At 43.2% G+C, this 16,951-nt stretch overlaps 1 protein-coding gene across 1 annotated transcript in view; it reads left to right on the top strand.

The window, feature by feature from the left end:
- Positions 1 to 407: 407 nt before the first annotated feature.
- C7H10orf90 (chromosome 7 C10orf90 homolog) overlaps positions 408 to 16,951 on the top strand; it is a 289,452-nt gene continuing 272,908 nt past the window's right edge. The window contains exon 1 of the mRNA XM_029610728.1: positions 408 to 587. Within this exon, the coding sequence (XP_029466588.1) occupies positions 408 to 587 (180 nt within the window). The remainder of the gene's footprint in view (positions 588 to 16,951) is intronic.

The following is a 16,951-nucleotide window of genomic DNA, read 5'->3' on the forward strand; positions in this document are numbered from 1 at the left end:
TCCCAGGCGCTCACTATGGGGGTTTTTGCGCTGCTGCGGAGGTCTCGAGAGGAGCGGGAATCTCCCCTGGCGAAGTCACTCTCAGCCCCCCAGATCCCCGTGTGCCGCAGTGTAGCTCTCCACTCCCAGAGGTTGGAGGAACTGGGTCTGCCGACCCGAGTTTGGTCGGGAAGAATCAACGTGGAGGAACCACCAACACCGAGGGAGCAGGGACAGGAGTGTTCAGCCTGCCTAGCCCGGAGTTTGGGCGAGAGACTCTGGAGAAGGGAAACCTTGGAACGGATGTCGCAGTGCCAGGAACATCGGGCGCGAGGCCCCGACGGGAGGAGGTAGGAACTGTCTCTCTTTTACCCTGGGAATTTAAAAAACCTGCGGACATTACATTAGAGTCCCTATGGGATCTAATGATGGCGAATGCCCAGACCCTAAGGGAGCAGTCCCAGCAGATCGGGAGCATGGATAAAAGAATGGAGAAAGTGGAGAAAGAATTAAAGGAAAAACTTCAGGAACAAACTGTGGTTAATCAAGATATTTCTGTAAAAATGAAACAGCTTCAAGATTTCAACTCCGCTCTTATGAAAGATCGTGTAATTGCACAGAGGAGGATTGAATCAATCGAAAATTATCTACAACGTATGAATATAAGAGTGGTAAACTTTCCAAAAGTTTTGGGAGAACTCCCTATAGTGACTTTTAAAAGATACTTAGTAGAGATACTAAAGATCCCTGTTGAATCTCAACCTGCTTTAAAAAAAGTATTATTTCTGCCTTTAAGAAGAGTAGTTTCTCAATTACCAAATGAGGGAAACAGGGTGGATTTAGATAATCTAACTCAGTATCTAGAGAATTCAAATATGGAAGTGGTAGAAAGGGCTGTTCTCTTTGTTTCATTCTTCACGGAATTAGAAAGAACACAGATAATGAAAGCATATTTTTCAAATATCACTACTCCCTTTATGGGAGCCACAGTTAGGGTCTATCCGGACCTGTCTAGGGCCACCCAACAGCGGAGGAAAATATTTATAAATATGCGCCCTGAGGTTTTGACCAAGGGGGCAAGTTTCCTATTGAGGCTACCATGCAAATGTATTATAAAGTATGCAGGGAACACTTATATTTTTTTCATGCCCGAACAGCTGAGACAGTTCCTGGAGGGTGGGACATAACCCAAATAGGGGATATAATGTAATATGAGGCCTTGCAGCAGTAAAATGATATAATTTTCCTATATACTCCTTTTTAATTTCTTTCCCCTCCCCCCCCCTCAGTTCCAATGAAAAAACTATAGAATACTGTTGGTATATAATGCATCTAGTGTATTGGTTGAGTACACATGGTTGTAAAGTTTTCCCTAAATACATTATTGTTTCTGTATTCCTTACAAGTATTGTTTCTTGTTATAATTGTTTGAAAATGAATAAAATATAAAATAAAATAAAAATAAAAAAAAAAAGACCCCTTGGCCGGGGCCAATTCTTAATAGCCGCCACTTTCTCAGGATCCATTCGAAAGCCAGCTGCAGAGACTATGTAGCCTAGGAACGGCAGGGACGTCTTCTTGAAGCTACATTTTTCCAGCTTCGAGTACAGGCCATGCTCCCTAAGTATCTGGAGCACTTGACGGACATGCTGACGGTGTGACGACAGATCCTGGGAGTAGATTAACACATCGTCAAGGTAAACAATTACGCAGGTGTTCAGAAGGTCCCGCAACACCTCATTCATCAGGTGCTGGAACACCGCCGGGCATTACATAAGCCGAAAGGCATCACGAGGTACTCGTAATGCCCATCTCGGGTATTAAACGTGGTTTTCCACTCATCTCCAGGATGGATTCTGACTAAATTGTACGCTCCTCGCAAGTCCAACTTTGTGAAAATCTTCGTTCCTTGAAGCCGATCAAGGAGCCCCGGGATTAACGGGAGCGGGTAGCGGTCTTGCTTGGTAATAGAATTTAGGCCTTGATAGTCTATGCACGGCCTCAGTGAGCCATCTTTCATGCTGACAAAAAAGAAACCTGCCCCTGCAGGCGACTTGGACGGGGGGATAAAGCCCTTGGCCAGATTCTCTGCAATGTACTCGGACATGGCCCGGGTCTCAGGTATGGATAAGGGATAAACTCTTCTTCGAGGTGGCATAGTACCAGGTAGCAAGTCTATAGCACAGTCATATGGACGATGCTGTGGAAGGATCTCCACCTTGGTCTTGGAAAATACATCCGTAAAGTCCTCATAAGGTGCAGGAGGACCCACGGCAGAGTGCATCAAGGGAAGTGCGGGAGCCTTAGGCACTTTCATACAATTAGCTAGGCAAAAAGGACTCCATTTGACAATCTGTAGCGTATCCCACTGAATCGTGGGTGAGTGCTTCTATAACCATGGCAACCCTAGCACCACAGGGTGGACAGCCTTCTCCAACACTAGGAAGGCTATCTCCTCCAAATGGATCGCCCCGGTGCGGACCGAAATGGGTGCTGTGGACATCTAGACAGGTCTTGGAAGAAGCGTCCCCTGGATAGAGGTAATTCGTAACGGGACCACCCGTCTATGCGTAGGGATACGCAACTGGAAGACTAAGTCCTTCAGGATAAAATTACTTCCGGCTCCGGAATCCAGGAACGCCATCGTCTCAAAGGAGCCTCTGGGATATTCAAAGGTAACAGGAACAGTACATTGAGGAGCTGTAGCACAGCCTAGGAGGAGCTCCCCCCGACCTCCTAGGCTTTGGCATTTTCCGCACGCTCCTGGCAGCGTGCCAAGACGTGGCCCTTCTGGCCACAATACAAGTACAACTTGAACGAATGGCAACGTTGCCTTTCTTCAGCAGAAAGCAGGGCCCATCCCAGCTGCATAGGTTCACAGGTGGGAGTGTCTGGACGAGAAATCTTGGACGAGGGCACAGGTCTCGGCCCATGAGCCGGACTATGGCGAGAGGAGCGTTGCTCCTTGGCCCGTTGTTGTAGGCAGAGGTCAATGCGGGCAGCCATCTCAATCAAGGTGTTGAGGTCCTCCGGCAGATCTCGAGCAGCAATTTCATCCTCATAATGTCTCTGTATGAATGTCATAATGCCTCTGTATCGCTCCATGGTGAGACCGCACCTTGAATACTGTGTACAATTCTGGTCACCGCATCTCAAAAAAGATATAATTGCGATGGAGAAGGTACAGAGAAGGGCTACCAAAATGATAAGGGGAATGGAACAACTCCCCTATGAGGAAAGACTAAAGAGGTTAGGACTTTTCGGCTTGGAGAAGAGACGACTGAGGGGGGATATGATAGAGGTGTTTAAAATCATGAGATGTCTAGAACGGGTAGATGTGAATCGGTTATTTACTCTTTCGGATAGTAGAAAGACTAGGGGGCACTCCATGAAGTTAGCATGGGGCACATTTAAAACTAATCGGAGAAAGTTCTTTTTTACTCAACGCACAATTAAACTCTGGAATTTGTTGCCAGAGGATGTGGTTAGTGCAGTTAGTATAGCTGTGTTTAAAAAAGGATTGGATAAGTTCTTGGAGTAGAAGTCTATTACCTGCTATTAAGTTCACTTAGAGAATAGACACTGCCATTAGCAATGGTAACATGGAATAGACTTAGTTTTTGGGTACTTGCCAGGTTCTTATGGCCTGGACTGGCCACTGTTGGAAACAGGATGCTGGGCTTGATGGACCCTTGGTCTGACCCAGTATGGCATTTCCTTATGTTCTTATGTTCTTTATGCGTCCGGAAAGGCCTTCCTGGAAGATGGCCTTAAGACTACCATCTTGCCAACCTACTTCTTGGGCTAAAGTCCGAAACTCTATTGCATAATCTGCCAAGCAGCGGGCCCCCTGACGAAGTTGCAGCAGGTCAGACGTAGCTGTAGCTACTCGGGCGGGCTCATCAAAGGCCTGGCGAAAGTTCGTGATGAACTGTTGTAAGTCCGTTAGCGAAGAATCATTGTTTTCCCAGAGGGGAGAAGCTCAGATTAAGGCTTTCCCATCAAACAGGGACAGGATATATGCCACTTTCACCACATCCAAGGGAAACTGCCTAGGCAACAAGGAGAACTGTACAAAACATTGGTTCAAGAAGTCGCAGCAGGTCTTTAAATCACCAGTGTAACGAGAGGGTGCTGGTAGCTGAGTCACAGAGGAACTGTGACCCTCGGGGGCCCTGCCAGTGGAAGGCAAGGACTCCAGACGTGAGGATAGCCGTTCCACCATGGCTGCCAAGGTATCTATGCAGCTCTGGTGCTGTAGCATCTGCCGGGCCATCCCGGGCAGATCCGAGGGAGCAAGTGCATCCGCCGAGTCCATGGCTTTGCAATCTGTTATGGAAGTCTCTGTTTAGTGGACCCTTGGGCCGACCTGCTGAAGACTGGGAAAGGTGGTCAATGTCTCTAATGAATAGCAGGCCGGGAGGCAGATGTTCAGGCAGGATGTAGATGCTCTTCACCCTGGAAGCTGGCACTCCCCTGGGAGGAGCCCATAGGAGCCCAACCGCTGGGACTTAGGTGGCTTCACCCTTGGAAGCCGAGGCCCCCCCCCCCCCGGGAGGAGCCCGTAGGGGCCCGGCCGCTGGGACTTCGGCGGGTTGTGGATCAGGACAGGTAACTGGAACCAGACTAAGACAGTAGCAATACTGTAACTGGGCTCGGGTTCTGGAACCAGGCAGGAACTGTAGCAAGACTCGGGTACTGGAACTAGGCAGAAACTGTAGCAGGATTCGGTTACTGGAACCAGGCAGGAACTGTAGCAAGACTCGGGTACTGGAACCAGGCAAGAACTGTAGCAAGATTTGGGTACTGGAACCAGGCAGGAACTGTAGCAGAATTCGGGTACTGGAACCAGGCAGGTACTGTAGCAGGCAAGCAGGAACCAACCAGGTACTGTGGCAGGCAGGCAGGAACCAAGCAGGTACTGTAGCAGGAACGGAGCGATGAAGCAAAGCGAGTCACTCCGAGGCACAGCGCAACAGGAAACCGGGAGGCTAACCTGTTGCAAGGCAAAGATTGGATGGCCGCAGCCGGCTTATGAAGGCCGCGGCGTCTGATGTCAGGAGTTGGGCGGAGTCACCACTGGCGGGAAACGGCCTAGAAAAGCGCCCAAGTGGCGCGCGCGCGTGCCTAGGAGCCAGGCGTCCAAGGGAGACCTTGCAGTGGCGCAGCCCCAGTGGGGACGCTGCCAAACAGGCCACAACTCAGGCCTCTGGAAGTGGGAGCAGGTCCGGGAGCCTGGAGGTAAGGGCCTGGCCGCGGTGCTCGAGGCCAGAACCGCAACACAACCTCTAGAACTGAAAACAATAATCCAGATGAGGTTTTGTGAATGACCTATACAAGGGCATAATCACATCCTTTTTTTTCTATTTGTGATTATTCTCCTTCTGCATCATTGAATATTGAAGACATGGCTGCCTCTTTATATAGTGGATAGACACTAAGACATGAGTTATTGGCATTAGATTATTTGTAAACTGGTAGAGAGACACTGTGTTTGTCTACCTGTTATGGTGAAGTGGAAAGGTAGGCAGAAAGTGTAGTCAGCAGAATTATCGATATCTGAATCCCATGCTCTACCCTGACCTTACAAAGGATGACATCTTGATTCTTTGCTTCTAGGCTTCCTCTTGAAACCTGCTATGTTTAAATCTATTTTACCAACTCTCCTTTCCCTAAATAAAATGGATCTACATTTCCATTGTCTCCTTTTTAAAAATTCCTCAACTCCAATGCTTTTCAGTGTGAGGTTAAGACATCATTCTCTCTTTCACCAAATCTTCCTCATCAAAGCTTTTAAAAGTCGGCATGTGATCAGACACAGGCTGAGTCAGTCATATTCTTTTTCTTTTTATAGTGGGGTATGCAGCTCTGATTTCATTCATAAAGTCTTTAAGTCCATATTAGGGATGTGCAGAGCAAAAGTTTAAGTTCATAAGTCCATAAGTCGAAAGGGGGTCCCATTTGCGGTCAATATGGACATATGGAGAATTCCATAAGTTGAGTCTATGTCCATACGTGCAAATAAAAATTTAAACCCCTCACCCTCCTTAATCCCCCCCCCCCCAAGACTTACCACAACTCCCTGGTGATCCAGCGGGGAGTCAGGACGCCATTCCTGAACTCCTTTGCGAGGAGCACGTGACGTCGGCGCCACGTCGGAGTGACGCGGCGTCACGTGATTCCCCGCGGGTTCCCTCCGGGACCCTCGTTGGGCCCAAAAGTTCCTTTTGGCCAGCTTGGGGGGGTCAGGAGGCCCCCCCCAAGCTGGCCAGGAGGCTCCTTTGCGAGGAGCACGTGACGTGCTCCTCGCAAAGGAGTTCAGGAATGGCGTCCTGACTCCCCGCTGGATCACCAGGGAGTTGTGGTAAGTCTTGGGGGGGGGATTAAGGAGGGTGAGGGGTTTAAATTTTTATTTTGGATCAACAATCGCGATTTCCAACGTATTCAACATAGCTATGTTGAATAAGTTGGAAATCCGATCGTTTTCGCCTCATCACTTTTTTAAGTTAAAAAAAAAAAATAAGTTGTGTTTTACATTTAAGTTCAAAACGAATGCACACCCCTAGTCCATATATGAAAAGGGACTCAACCAAATAGTTTATAGCAATATATAAAACTGTTGTATACCCTCAGGAATGTATATCAATCTAGTTGACTTTTGATCACCCAGAATGTAATGCTGATTGAAAAACTTAATTGGGCATTTAAGTGGAAATATTCCTTCTGCCAGCTTACAGCACTAAGGCATATTGTAAGAGCCAATTATTTCCATGGCAGCTTTTCTACAGTCATAGAAATAACCTGAAATAATTAAAACATAGTTTAAAATGTGGTATTTGCAATAGAAATGATGACTGCTGAATTGGACATCTCCTGAACACTAATGATTTCTTAAGTTCAGGACAGTATCTCTGGCAAACTTTTCAGCTGGAACTTATTTGCCTTCATGTAAAGCATTGATTCCTTCTATATTTTTGTTCAAGTGTTCGCTTATAAGCAGAGATAGTAGTAACCAAAACCATGACATAAAGTAATCATGCTTGGAACATCACAGAGGGCAGTGGGCAATAATAAGGGTGAGGAAATGGAAGGATAAACGTAATGGGGATCCTAGGTGCTGGACTAGGTATGGAAAAATAAGTGCTTATTTACCAAGAATGGGGGGGGGGGTAAGGATCACAACGTCAACTTACAAAGGCTGTGTCATCTCCAAAGAAAAGATGGTAAAGTCAACCAACATGCAGCTCCACCTGGACATTGGTACATTCTCAGATATCAGGGGAAGTGGCATGTTTTCTAGTGTATGGGCAGCAGATTGACTTGGCTATACTTCCCTGCTAAAAGCAAAAAAGAAGGAATAATTTCCTCCAGGTGGTCAAGCTTATAGGACCAATAGCTGGGAGATAAGATATCTTGGACCAGTGGTTCCCAGATCTGTCCTATTGACCCCATAGCTAGTTGGATTTTTAGGACATCCAGAATGATTAAGCATGAGATATATTTGTATACATTGGAGACCTAGTATATGCAAGCTTACCTCATGCATATTTATTGTGGATATACCAAAAATAACACTGGCTGTGGGGTTAATAGGACAGATTTAGAGACTATTGCCTTAGCTAGAGCAACAGTGGCAGCCAGGCATTCCAGTTCAAATGAGATATTGTTTTATGTAGTAAATTTTCAAAGGTTTAAGTGCCTAACTTTGGAAGTTAAATAGCCAGATCAGCCTCTCAGAAAATTGAACAGGGCTGAGTTGCTAAATTTCGCTGCCAGTTCCACCAGATCAGGGGTGGCTAACTCCGGTCTTCAAGAGCCACAGACAGGACAAGTTTTCAGGAGATCCAAAATGAATATGCATGAGATAGATTTTCATGCACTACCTCCATTATATTCATTGTGGTTATCCTGAAAATCAGGCCTGTGTGTGGCTCTTGAGGAGTGGAGTTGGACACCCCTGCATTAGATGACTAAATTTAAGTGCTCAAAATGTGGGCAGCGCCAGAAGTGCTTCTGAGGTCAGGTGGGGGGAGAAGGACTCAGCCATCTAGTACTGACTTTCAGCATTAGACAGATAAGTTTAGCTGCTTGATAGCAGCACACAAAGAGAAGGCCTAAATCTGGGTGGCCAAATAAAAGGGATACATAATGGATTTGTCATAATTGGCATGCTAAAAAATGTTAGCACACATACTAAATTTTAAAATGTGCATGCTAAAATTGGCATTAACAGCCCAGTCACTAAGTTAATGAGATGCCCAACATATGCACTATAAAAAAGCCATGCTAAATGGAGCACTGGCCTTTTATTGTGTGAATGTGCTGCATTTTTCCATCCCCTGTAATAACTAGTCCAAAATCCAAGGGCCTATTAGCATGGGTTACCCCACCCCAGCATGGTATATGGCCCTTTCCTCCCTTCAATAACAACAAATCCCTTCCAGACTACCCACATAAAGAAGGGGCCCTTCCCCCACCCCCACCTCCTTTTAAACCTTCCTCCACAAGGAAGAACAACAATTCCCACTTTCCTCTCCCAGAGCCCTAACTCACTGGTGTTGGCCTTTGAAATCCTCATCAGCCGGATGGAAAGCATTGACCTGCTGCTGGCACTTCAGCACACCTTCTAAATGGTGCTACCAGGCAGCACTTCCTAGTGTGTGAAGCATCTTCATACACTGAAGGACCACTAGGTGGCACCATTTGGGGGTAGGCTCCTGTTCCAGCAAGAGGTCAATACCTTTCTTCCTGCTGGTGAAGATTTTGGGAGTGAGTGCTATGAGTTTAGGATTTTGGTGGGAGGGGCTTGGATGCTTTTCTTTGTAGGGAGATCCTTGTTTGGAGGAGGGATGCACAAAGAGATATCTTTCAGAGGACAGTGCCTTTGGGGGGGGGGGGGGGGGATGGGTAAGGAACTTCTATGGGAGGTTGCCAGAGGACTTTGCTGCCTTTAGAATAGGGTTGTTTTTTTTGTAGGGGAAGAAAGCCCTGAAGACATGACCTTCCCTCTAACCCTCATGTTAGAGGGTATTAAATTTAGCAGAGCCTGAGGACCTTAGTAAATTTAGTGGCTCTTTGTGCATTAGGTGATAATAGGAAATGAGTTCATTATCACCTTATCTTCATATTTTCTAACTGCTAATGCTATTCTTTTAGTGTGAATGCATATGCCCAACTCAGCATGTGACAGCGAGTTTTAGTGACTCAATCCCATAATAATATACTAATTTTCATGGATGACAAAATTGAATGTATTTACTGTGCAGGTGTTTTACATTATTTAAAAGCTATGAAAAAGATGCTGATAGAAATATTCATCAGTATTCTTCAGTAAGTTGGTGTACTGCTGTAGTAAAAGGATTTGTTAGAATATAAACCTTTGCAGGAAGTCATAAAATAGGATGGTGTTTTTCCCAGCTTATGTGATTACATTTATTAATCATGTTTTACTTTCAGTAGGATGAATATCAAATCCTATTAACTATGTAAAACAGTATTAAAACCTATTAATATCAATGAAGCTATTAATATTAACAAGGTGCATGTTATTTATACAGTTAGGTCTGTGAAGCATACAGATTGTTCCTACAGATTCACTTTATGCAGAATTGCCACAGTGATTGAAAACCAAAAGATAATTATCAGCTTTAATGACTTGAAAAGAAATGAGAGAGAAGTCCCCCCTTTTCATCAGGTAACAGAACATCTCTCAACTCATTAAGCAGCTGAACTATTTAGAACAGGGGTGGTGCACTTTGGTGCATACAAATCTCTCTCATGTGCATTCATTAGGGATATCCTGAAAACCCAACTGGTTTGCGGCCCTCGAGGATCGGAATTGCCCACCCCTAATCAAGAAGTAGATGTCGTCATATAGGAAAGTGCAGACCCAGAAACGGCGCACTGTGTTTGGTTGCAACAATGACATTGGTGCTCTTTCAGGAGTATGCACTTATATATGGTAACAGTGGGAAAGGTAGACGAAGGTAAAGCCTGTTACTGTACAGAGATCTAGCAGGCTCTCTCCTAATCCCCAAAGATTTTGACCTCATGTCTGCCATCTTCACAGGGCAGGAGTGATCCCCAGTTGTTCCTGCCCCGCCAGTGTAGTAGTAGACAACGGTGCTGGTCTCACGCTGGCCAGCACCATTCTGAAAATCTGCTACACAACAAAATGGCAGCAGCCTCAGGTTAGGCTGGCCTTATTGTCTGCTGCTGCACCAGTGGCGAAGGTCAAGGAATGACTGAGAGTCGCATCTGCCCATGAAAATGGCAGACATGGAGTAAAGAAGCTGGGGAGAGGCTTCAGAGATCTGGAGAGCGCCCAGGAAGGTTTTTCTTTTAATGTGGCAGGGATGGGGTTTATTCTAAAAGGAAAGCAAACTAAGTTTCCTTCATTTTTCTTTCGTTTTAAAAATGAAATTGGAAACTTTGTTGAAATTCCCTGTTTTGTTTCTAACAAAAGAACAACCTATTGAAAAGCATCCTCTGCATCTGTTGCTGAAGCCCAGGTAAAAAGCACTGAGTCTCAAACTGTAGTCGTTCACATACAGGTCTATTTCAGGTATTAGGTTACCAGAGTGTAACAGCGCTTCACAAAGATACTTATTATTGATTGTCTCTTACAAAGAGGCTTGCTTACAGTGTATGAGAAACAGAGCTTTTTCAGTAGTTGTACCAGAGTCTCCTGATAGAAACTAGGTTCCAAAAGGAATATTTATTCTACTGCAAGGAAGTTAAAACCTAACTGTTTGGACATGCTTTTGAAAAGCTGGAGATATAGCTTTGAGAAATATTAGCTAGGCGTGCTATGTAATAATTTGTGGTTGAAAGTTGCTATGGTATTTTATTGTTTTATTTTAATACATACAGGGGTTATCCATGGATTTGAAGGAAAAGGGTAATTAAAATGGGATATGGGAAGTAATAACTGTGTTCCTGTGTGACCATGGGGCTGATAAGAACCAGTCTTTTTCCATGGTTGTATGTTACATTGTTCTTAATAAAAAGATTTGTATATAAAGATAGAATGGCATTTTTATGTGTTACAGGAGATATTTAATTTGATATGTTTTGTTAAAATTGTTTGATACAATGGATTGTTTTGTTGATTGTTATGTACTTTGTTCATAAATCTATAAACTACAATGACCTTCTTGGAAATGTATTTAAAAAATGCAATAAAACAAAACAGTGACATTTTTGTCCAGTTGAAGGTATTTCTTTGCTGTTTTTCTTCTCATGTTGGGCTCAGGGTGGGGAGTTTCAAAGGAGGTCCTAAGGCGTTGAAGCAGGGATCAGGGATGGAGAGGACTGACTGCAGGTCCAGAGTCACTTTTTCCTACATACATTAGGTGGGAAGGAGTCCCAGACCTAACTGCATTTTTGATTGGAAGTAGGGCCCCTAGATCAGCACCATCTTTTATATATAAAATGAAATGACACAAAAAGCAGAAACTCTAAAACATAAAATCATAAAATATGCCTTGCCGAGTAAGACCAAAGATTTGTCGATCCCAGCGTCCGATAGTGGCCAGTTCAGCAGACTGCAAAGATGAGATTCATTTCTTGTTGCTTATTCTCGGGGATAAGTGATAACTTTCTCAAATAAAACAAAAACCCAACAAACATTTTTTCTGTGCACATCCCGAATGGCAGTGAAAGACAGGGGTGACAGAAGAGTTGCTGTGAGGGTGGAAGGATCAGTGACAGAGTTGCAGATGGTGGTGGAGACTGGAATATGAGCAAAGGCCGGTAGGGATTGAGGGCAGAGATGATCTATGATCTATGGCTTAGAAGGCAGGTGTTAGGAGATGAAGGACTGGTGGTGGGAATGGATTTTATTTGTGTGTTTACCTGTCTTTGGCTATATTTGATGCATTTGCCAAAGTTATGCCTTCTTTGTGTTACAGTTTTCCTGATATTAGTAGAGGACAGAAATATACATGCAGCTCATTATAAGGCTTCTGAAAGATTGTCTTTGGACAATTTAAAAGTAACAAAAATGTAATTAATGAACAAACATTTGGGAGTGAAGCAAAATTTCCACTTTAGGATAGTACATCTGGTTTTTGTTTAGGTTCACTTTTAAGAACATGCTGACTTTTTTATTTTATGTCATGTGCAAAATGATGATTGCGAGTCTAAAATGTGACAAGTAAAAAATGATATTCCAACACCATTTTAAAACATATCCACAATATCCAACTTATTAACAAAGCTTCTACTTGATGTCCATAAGATTATATACAGGAATTTCTATATGATAGAGGTCTATAAAATAATGAGTGGTGTGGAAGGGGTAAACGCAGATTGGTTGTTTACTCTTTCAAGAACCACAGGGAAACATATTCAAAGTGCATTCAGTGCTTTCTAGCAGGCCGCTGAGTATCCGGGTATATTCAGCAGCCGCTAGATAGCTGGATAAGTGAATTATCTGCTATCTTATGGCCGCATAAAGAGAGAGTGGGTGAGCAGTGAATGGATCAAGGTGGTATTACTTATTCAGTTAACTTAACCGGATAAGTAGTGATATTCAATCTTATCTGGTTAAGTTAATCGGATAAGTTAGACCAGTCTTAGAGCTTATCTGGCTAAGGAACAATTTGTGCATGGATATTCAGCAGTATATGCCACTGAATATTCCTTGTAACTTAGCTGAATATGTTATATCTGACTAACCCCTAGATTCATCAAAATGCTATAAATTTTGCATGAATAATGCCTGTGATAAAAAAAATGGGTGTGGTTATGGTAATTTTTTACTTACCACAACCTGTGCTATTTTAGTACTTTGCATATGAATTTTACTGCAATTCATGTTAAATTTATTATTATTTATTAGGGTTTTGGGGCCAGTTTTACATTGACAGGCAGACTTGTGATTAGGAAAGTACACATCTGTGAAGATTTGATGTGATTTGAAATTAGAAAAGGTACACAAAGATGAGATTTCTACAATGTACTCTCACCCTAGCTTGATGCACTCTCTACCTGGGTACTATCAAGCTAGGGCAAGTGGGCAAGAGGGACCCCTCCAATTGGATTCCCGGATAGCCGCTGGGTGAGCTTTGTACAATTAAAATCACCATGGGAGCTATACTCTGAGATAAGAGTAAAGGACACTTACCTACAGAGAAAAATACACTTTTACCAACAGCCAGATGTAAATTCACTCTTATGAATAAATGGACTTTATTTTAATTTTTTTTCTATTTATCATTTTACATATATTGTCAAGTAATCACTTGAAATGAAATTATGCAATGTAAACAAATATACACAATCAATTAACAATATTTAACAATCATATGGTAAATCCTAAATGATACATATTAGAATGTATACAGAATGTAAATAACTCCTGCCTTTTGTAAATAATCCTCATTATTCCCCTACTCTCTTCTCAGCATACTCTTTCAGTTCCAAGTTACTGCCCTGCCCCCTTCCCTCCCCTCCCCCTAGTTATAATATCAGTTACAATGTAAAGCCCTGTTGGCTGAATTTGCTGTTATCTGGAAACCGATGTGATGTCTCGTGCGAATGTCGGTATAGAAAAATGTTAAATAAATAAATAAATAAATAAATAAATAAGATACCTCAAATAACAATTAATGGATACAATCATAATCATAGGTTAAAATGCATATATCAAGCCCACCAACCCAGATCCAAGATTATCACAATCTAAGGGGGAAAAAAATTAAACAAATTTCATGGCCTATGGAGTACAGCATTTTTTTTTAAGATCTATTATAACAGCTTATGGAGTTTTTAAGCTAGACACAGGTGAAGAAGTAACTACCCCCTTTTTATTAGATATGAAGGAAATCAGTTGAGATGGCTGATAGAAAAGGTAGGAAACACCGTGGTGCTTAATTAGGCAATAGGCACTTACACGGAAATTTAAAAAAAAAAAAAACACCCCATCTCCAATACTTGTGTTTTTAACATAAGAAATAGTTGCCATCTCCGCTGTGTTTGCCTCGAAAGATGGGGGAAAATTTGCACCTTATGTTTGAGAAATAATTCAGAATGTTGGATAAAATACCTTTTAAAAATCCATTCCCTATCTGCTTCCAATAGGAAGGTTACAATTAGAGTTGATGGTACAGTTAAATTCTCATCAGACTGTTTTAGCACAGCTGAAATATCCAAGTTTGTAGGTTCCCTTGGTGTTAATATCTGGAAATCCTTTGCTTCCATTTGGACTTTCTTTTTCGAAGGAACAAAATATGCCTTTGAAATAATGGGCAATGTTTCTTCAGTAATTTTTTAAATTTCTAACATATATCTTCAAATCAGACAAACAAATGTGCAGAAAAATTCAAAGTCCACACATGATCTGAAATGAAGAAAATTATTATTTCAAAACGGCAAACTTCACAGTGTTATACAATGCATATATTTCCTTGGGTGGAATAAGTAGTAACTTGGGAAAATTTATTCATCTAAGTTTTTTTGCCCGAATTTGATTGTCCAAATTTTCAACTTTTAAGTGCAGAAATTGGTTTTCCTTTATTAAGTCCTGTTAGATATTAGTAGCACTATAAGCTTTCACTTGTAAAGATTGTAATTTTTTATTATTTTCCAAGAAACTCTTCTCAGTTGTTTCCAGACGCTTATCCATTTCTCTACCTCTCTAGCAGTATTACACATTTCTGTTGATATGTTTTTGTTTATTACTTGAATTGCCTCCCACAAAGTTTCAGAGGAAAGATTTGAGGCCTTACCAACTCGTGATAGTGACCACGTTTTCCGAGGTTTTCATCTGACTGCTCCGGAGAGCTTCTCTCCTGTATCTGCTGTTCCTCTCCAGCTGTTACCTCTCCTACCTCCCGCTCAGCGTGGACACAAGAAGAGACTTCTCCCAGCAGCCCAGGCTCTGGAAGAGGTTCTCACGGGGCACTCATCTCCAGTGCCCCTGCCCCTCCTCGTTGCTGGCTGGTGCACCTCAAAGCAGGATTCGTAGGGGGAGATCTTTCCTCCAGTGAAAAAGATGTAAGTAGTTCAGGGCTAAACGTGGGCTCCTCTTCTCCCCAAGCTGTAGCCAGTGAACTCGCAGCCAGAGTTTCAGCTTCTCCGCAGCGAATGTGAGTGTCCATGGGGCCCACAACCATTTGGGTCGAGGGAGGCTCCAAAGCTATGCGCGTCCTCGCCCTTCTCTTGCGGGCCGATGTGTGTGAGATGCTCACACACATCTCACCATGTCGCCATCTTGGATCCAGTGGACTTTAATTTAATTTAATTTAATACTTACCAATCAGTAAACTTTATTTTAACACATGGACCCTGGTCCTGTCTGATTTGTCCCAGCCTCTCACCTCATGAGATGTATCTACAGTCTACACACACAGTAGGAGCAACACAACCTTGTCTGGGCCATAAGCGAGAGCTTCCCCTATAAAAGAAAATACCCTTAGGGATGGGATGGAATTTGCTAGCCGGAGCAGCCCTGAAGATATATAAATACAATTGTGTGCCCTTGGGAATAAAACCCCACTAAAGGTTACATTTTCTTGTCCAGCTTTGCCTTTTATTGCCCATCTTGTACAGTGTGTATCTTCATCCAACTTTGGCCTGACTTCTGGATTCTGACATCTTGCCTGGACCTCACCACCCTTGTTTGCCACTTGCCCCAATCTAGGCCAGTCTCCTACTCCATTAGTCTGCTGCCTGCCCTGACCCCGGCATGCCCTTGGATTCTTGCTCTAGTTACTGTCCTAGGGACCTGCCTATGTAACTGCTGGCCACCAGAACTCAATAGCTCAACCTGCAGGGGAGGCAACTGTATAGGTGAAGCTCCAGGCTGTCCCAGCGTAGGCCTCATAGCCTGTGAGACTGTGTCAACTACGCCACAGCACAAAGAGCTAATTCCCATGCCACCTATGACAGCAGTTCCTTACCCCCTTTGAGATCTAGGTTTTCATTGTGAGGTTGCTGTTGAGTTAGACTTCTAGACTTCATATTGAATCTTTTGGTTGTAGGGTAATGCCTGATAAGGAAGGCAGGGTAGGGGGTGACTTTGTCTGCTTAGCCAGAGGAGTTCTGACTTGGACAGATTGAGTTTGAGTTTGTGTTTGTGAAGCCATTGGGCTACTGTAGTGAGACAGTGACTAAGATTTATGATAGTTGAAGTTTTGTTTGATCCCACTTTGATGCAGAATTAGATATCATCTGCAAAAAAGCATCAATCGATGTTGAAGGATTGCTTGAGGTCGCAGATCAGACGAATGTAAATGTTGAAAAGGACTGGTAATAATATTGAGCCTTGGGATACTCCACAGATGAAAGCTTTGGATGAGGATAATTTGTTAGCCCATGATATGGACTAAGTCTTGTTATCCAGGAAAGGTGTGAACCATATAAAGATTGGTACCTTTGATTCAAATGTCATTTAAACTATGTAGTGGTCATTTTCAGTTTGTTTAATATTTTTTTGTTTGGTTTAGTTTGTTAGCTGAATAAAAAAAAAAATAACTAAAAAAATCCTCCAAAACAAAAAAACCCCAAAATGGACCAACCCGAAGAGTTCTAATCCCTCTCCCACCCTGAAAAATAACCCCAGGGACTTTTTCTTCTTGGCTTGGCTGAGCTGAGCCTAGCCAAGACCTCCCTTGGCCCCTCTCACACTCTGTATAGACAAGCCTGGGGCCCAGATACACCTAATTGGGATGAGCCAGGCCCAAATAGGTAGGCCCAGACCATAGGATTTCCTCAGCGGGGTGGTAAGATGGTTAGAAAGGTCCAAGGAGGCCCCAACTGGGCCTGGCTCAGCCCAGCCAGGTAGACCTGGACCCCAGGCTTGTCTTTGTGGGATGGGTGTTGCGGAGGCCCTCTTATTAATTATTTATTTTTACCAAAATCTAAATATCAAATATTTTGAGGTATTTTAATGGAAGGCCATTTTCAATTCTGATATGCAATTTGTTAAAAATGAGTGCCCATCTACCTGATATATACATGTCTAGTC

Source organism: Rhinatrema bivittatum, chromosome 7, assembly GCF_901001135.1.
Source record: "Rhinatrema bivittatum chromosome 7, aRhiBiv1.1, whole genome shotgun sequence".
NCBI lineage: Eukaryota > Metazoa > Chordata > Amphibia > Gymnophiona > Rhinatrematidae > Rhinatrema > Rhinatrema bivittatum.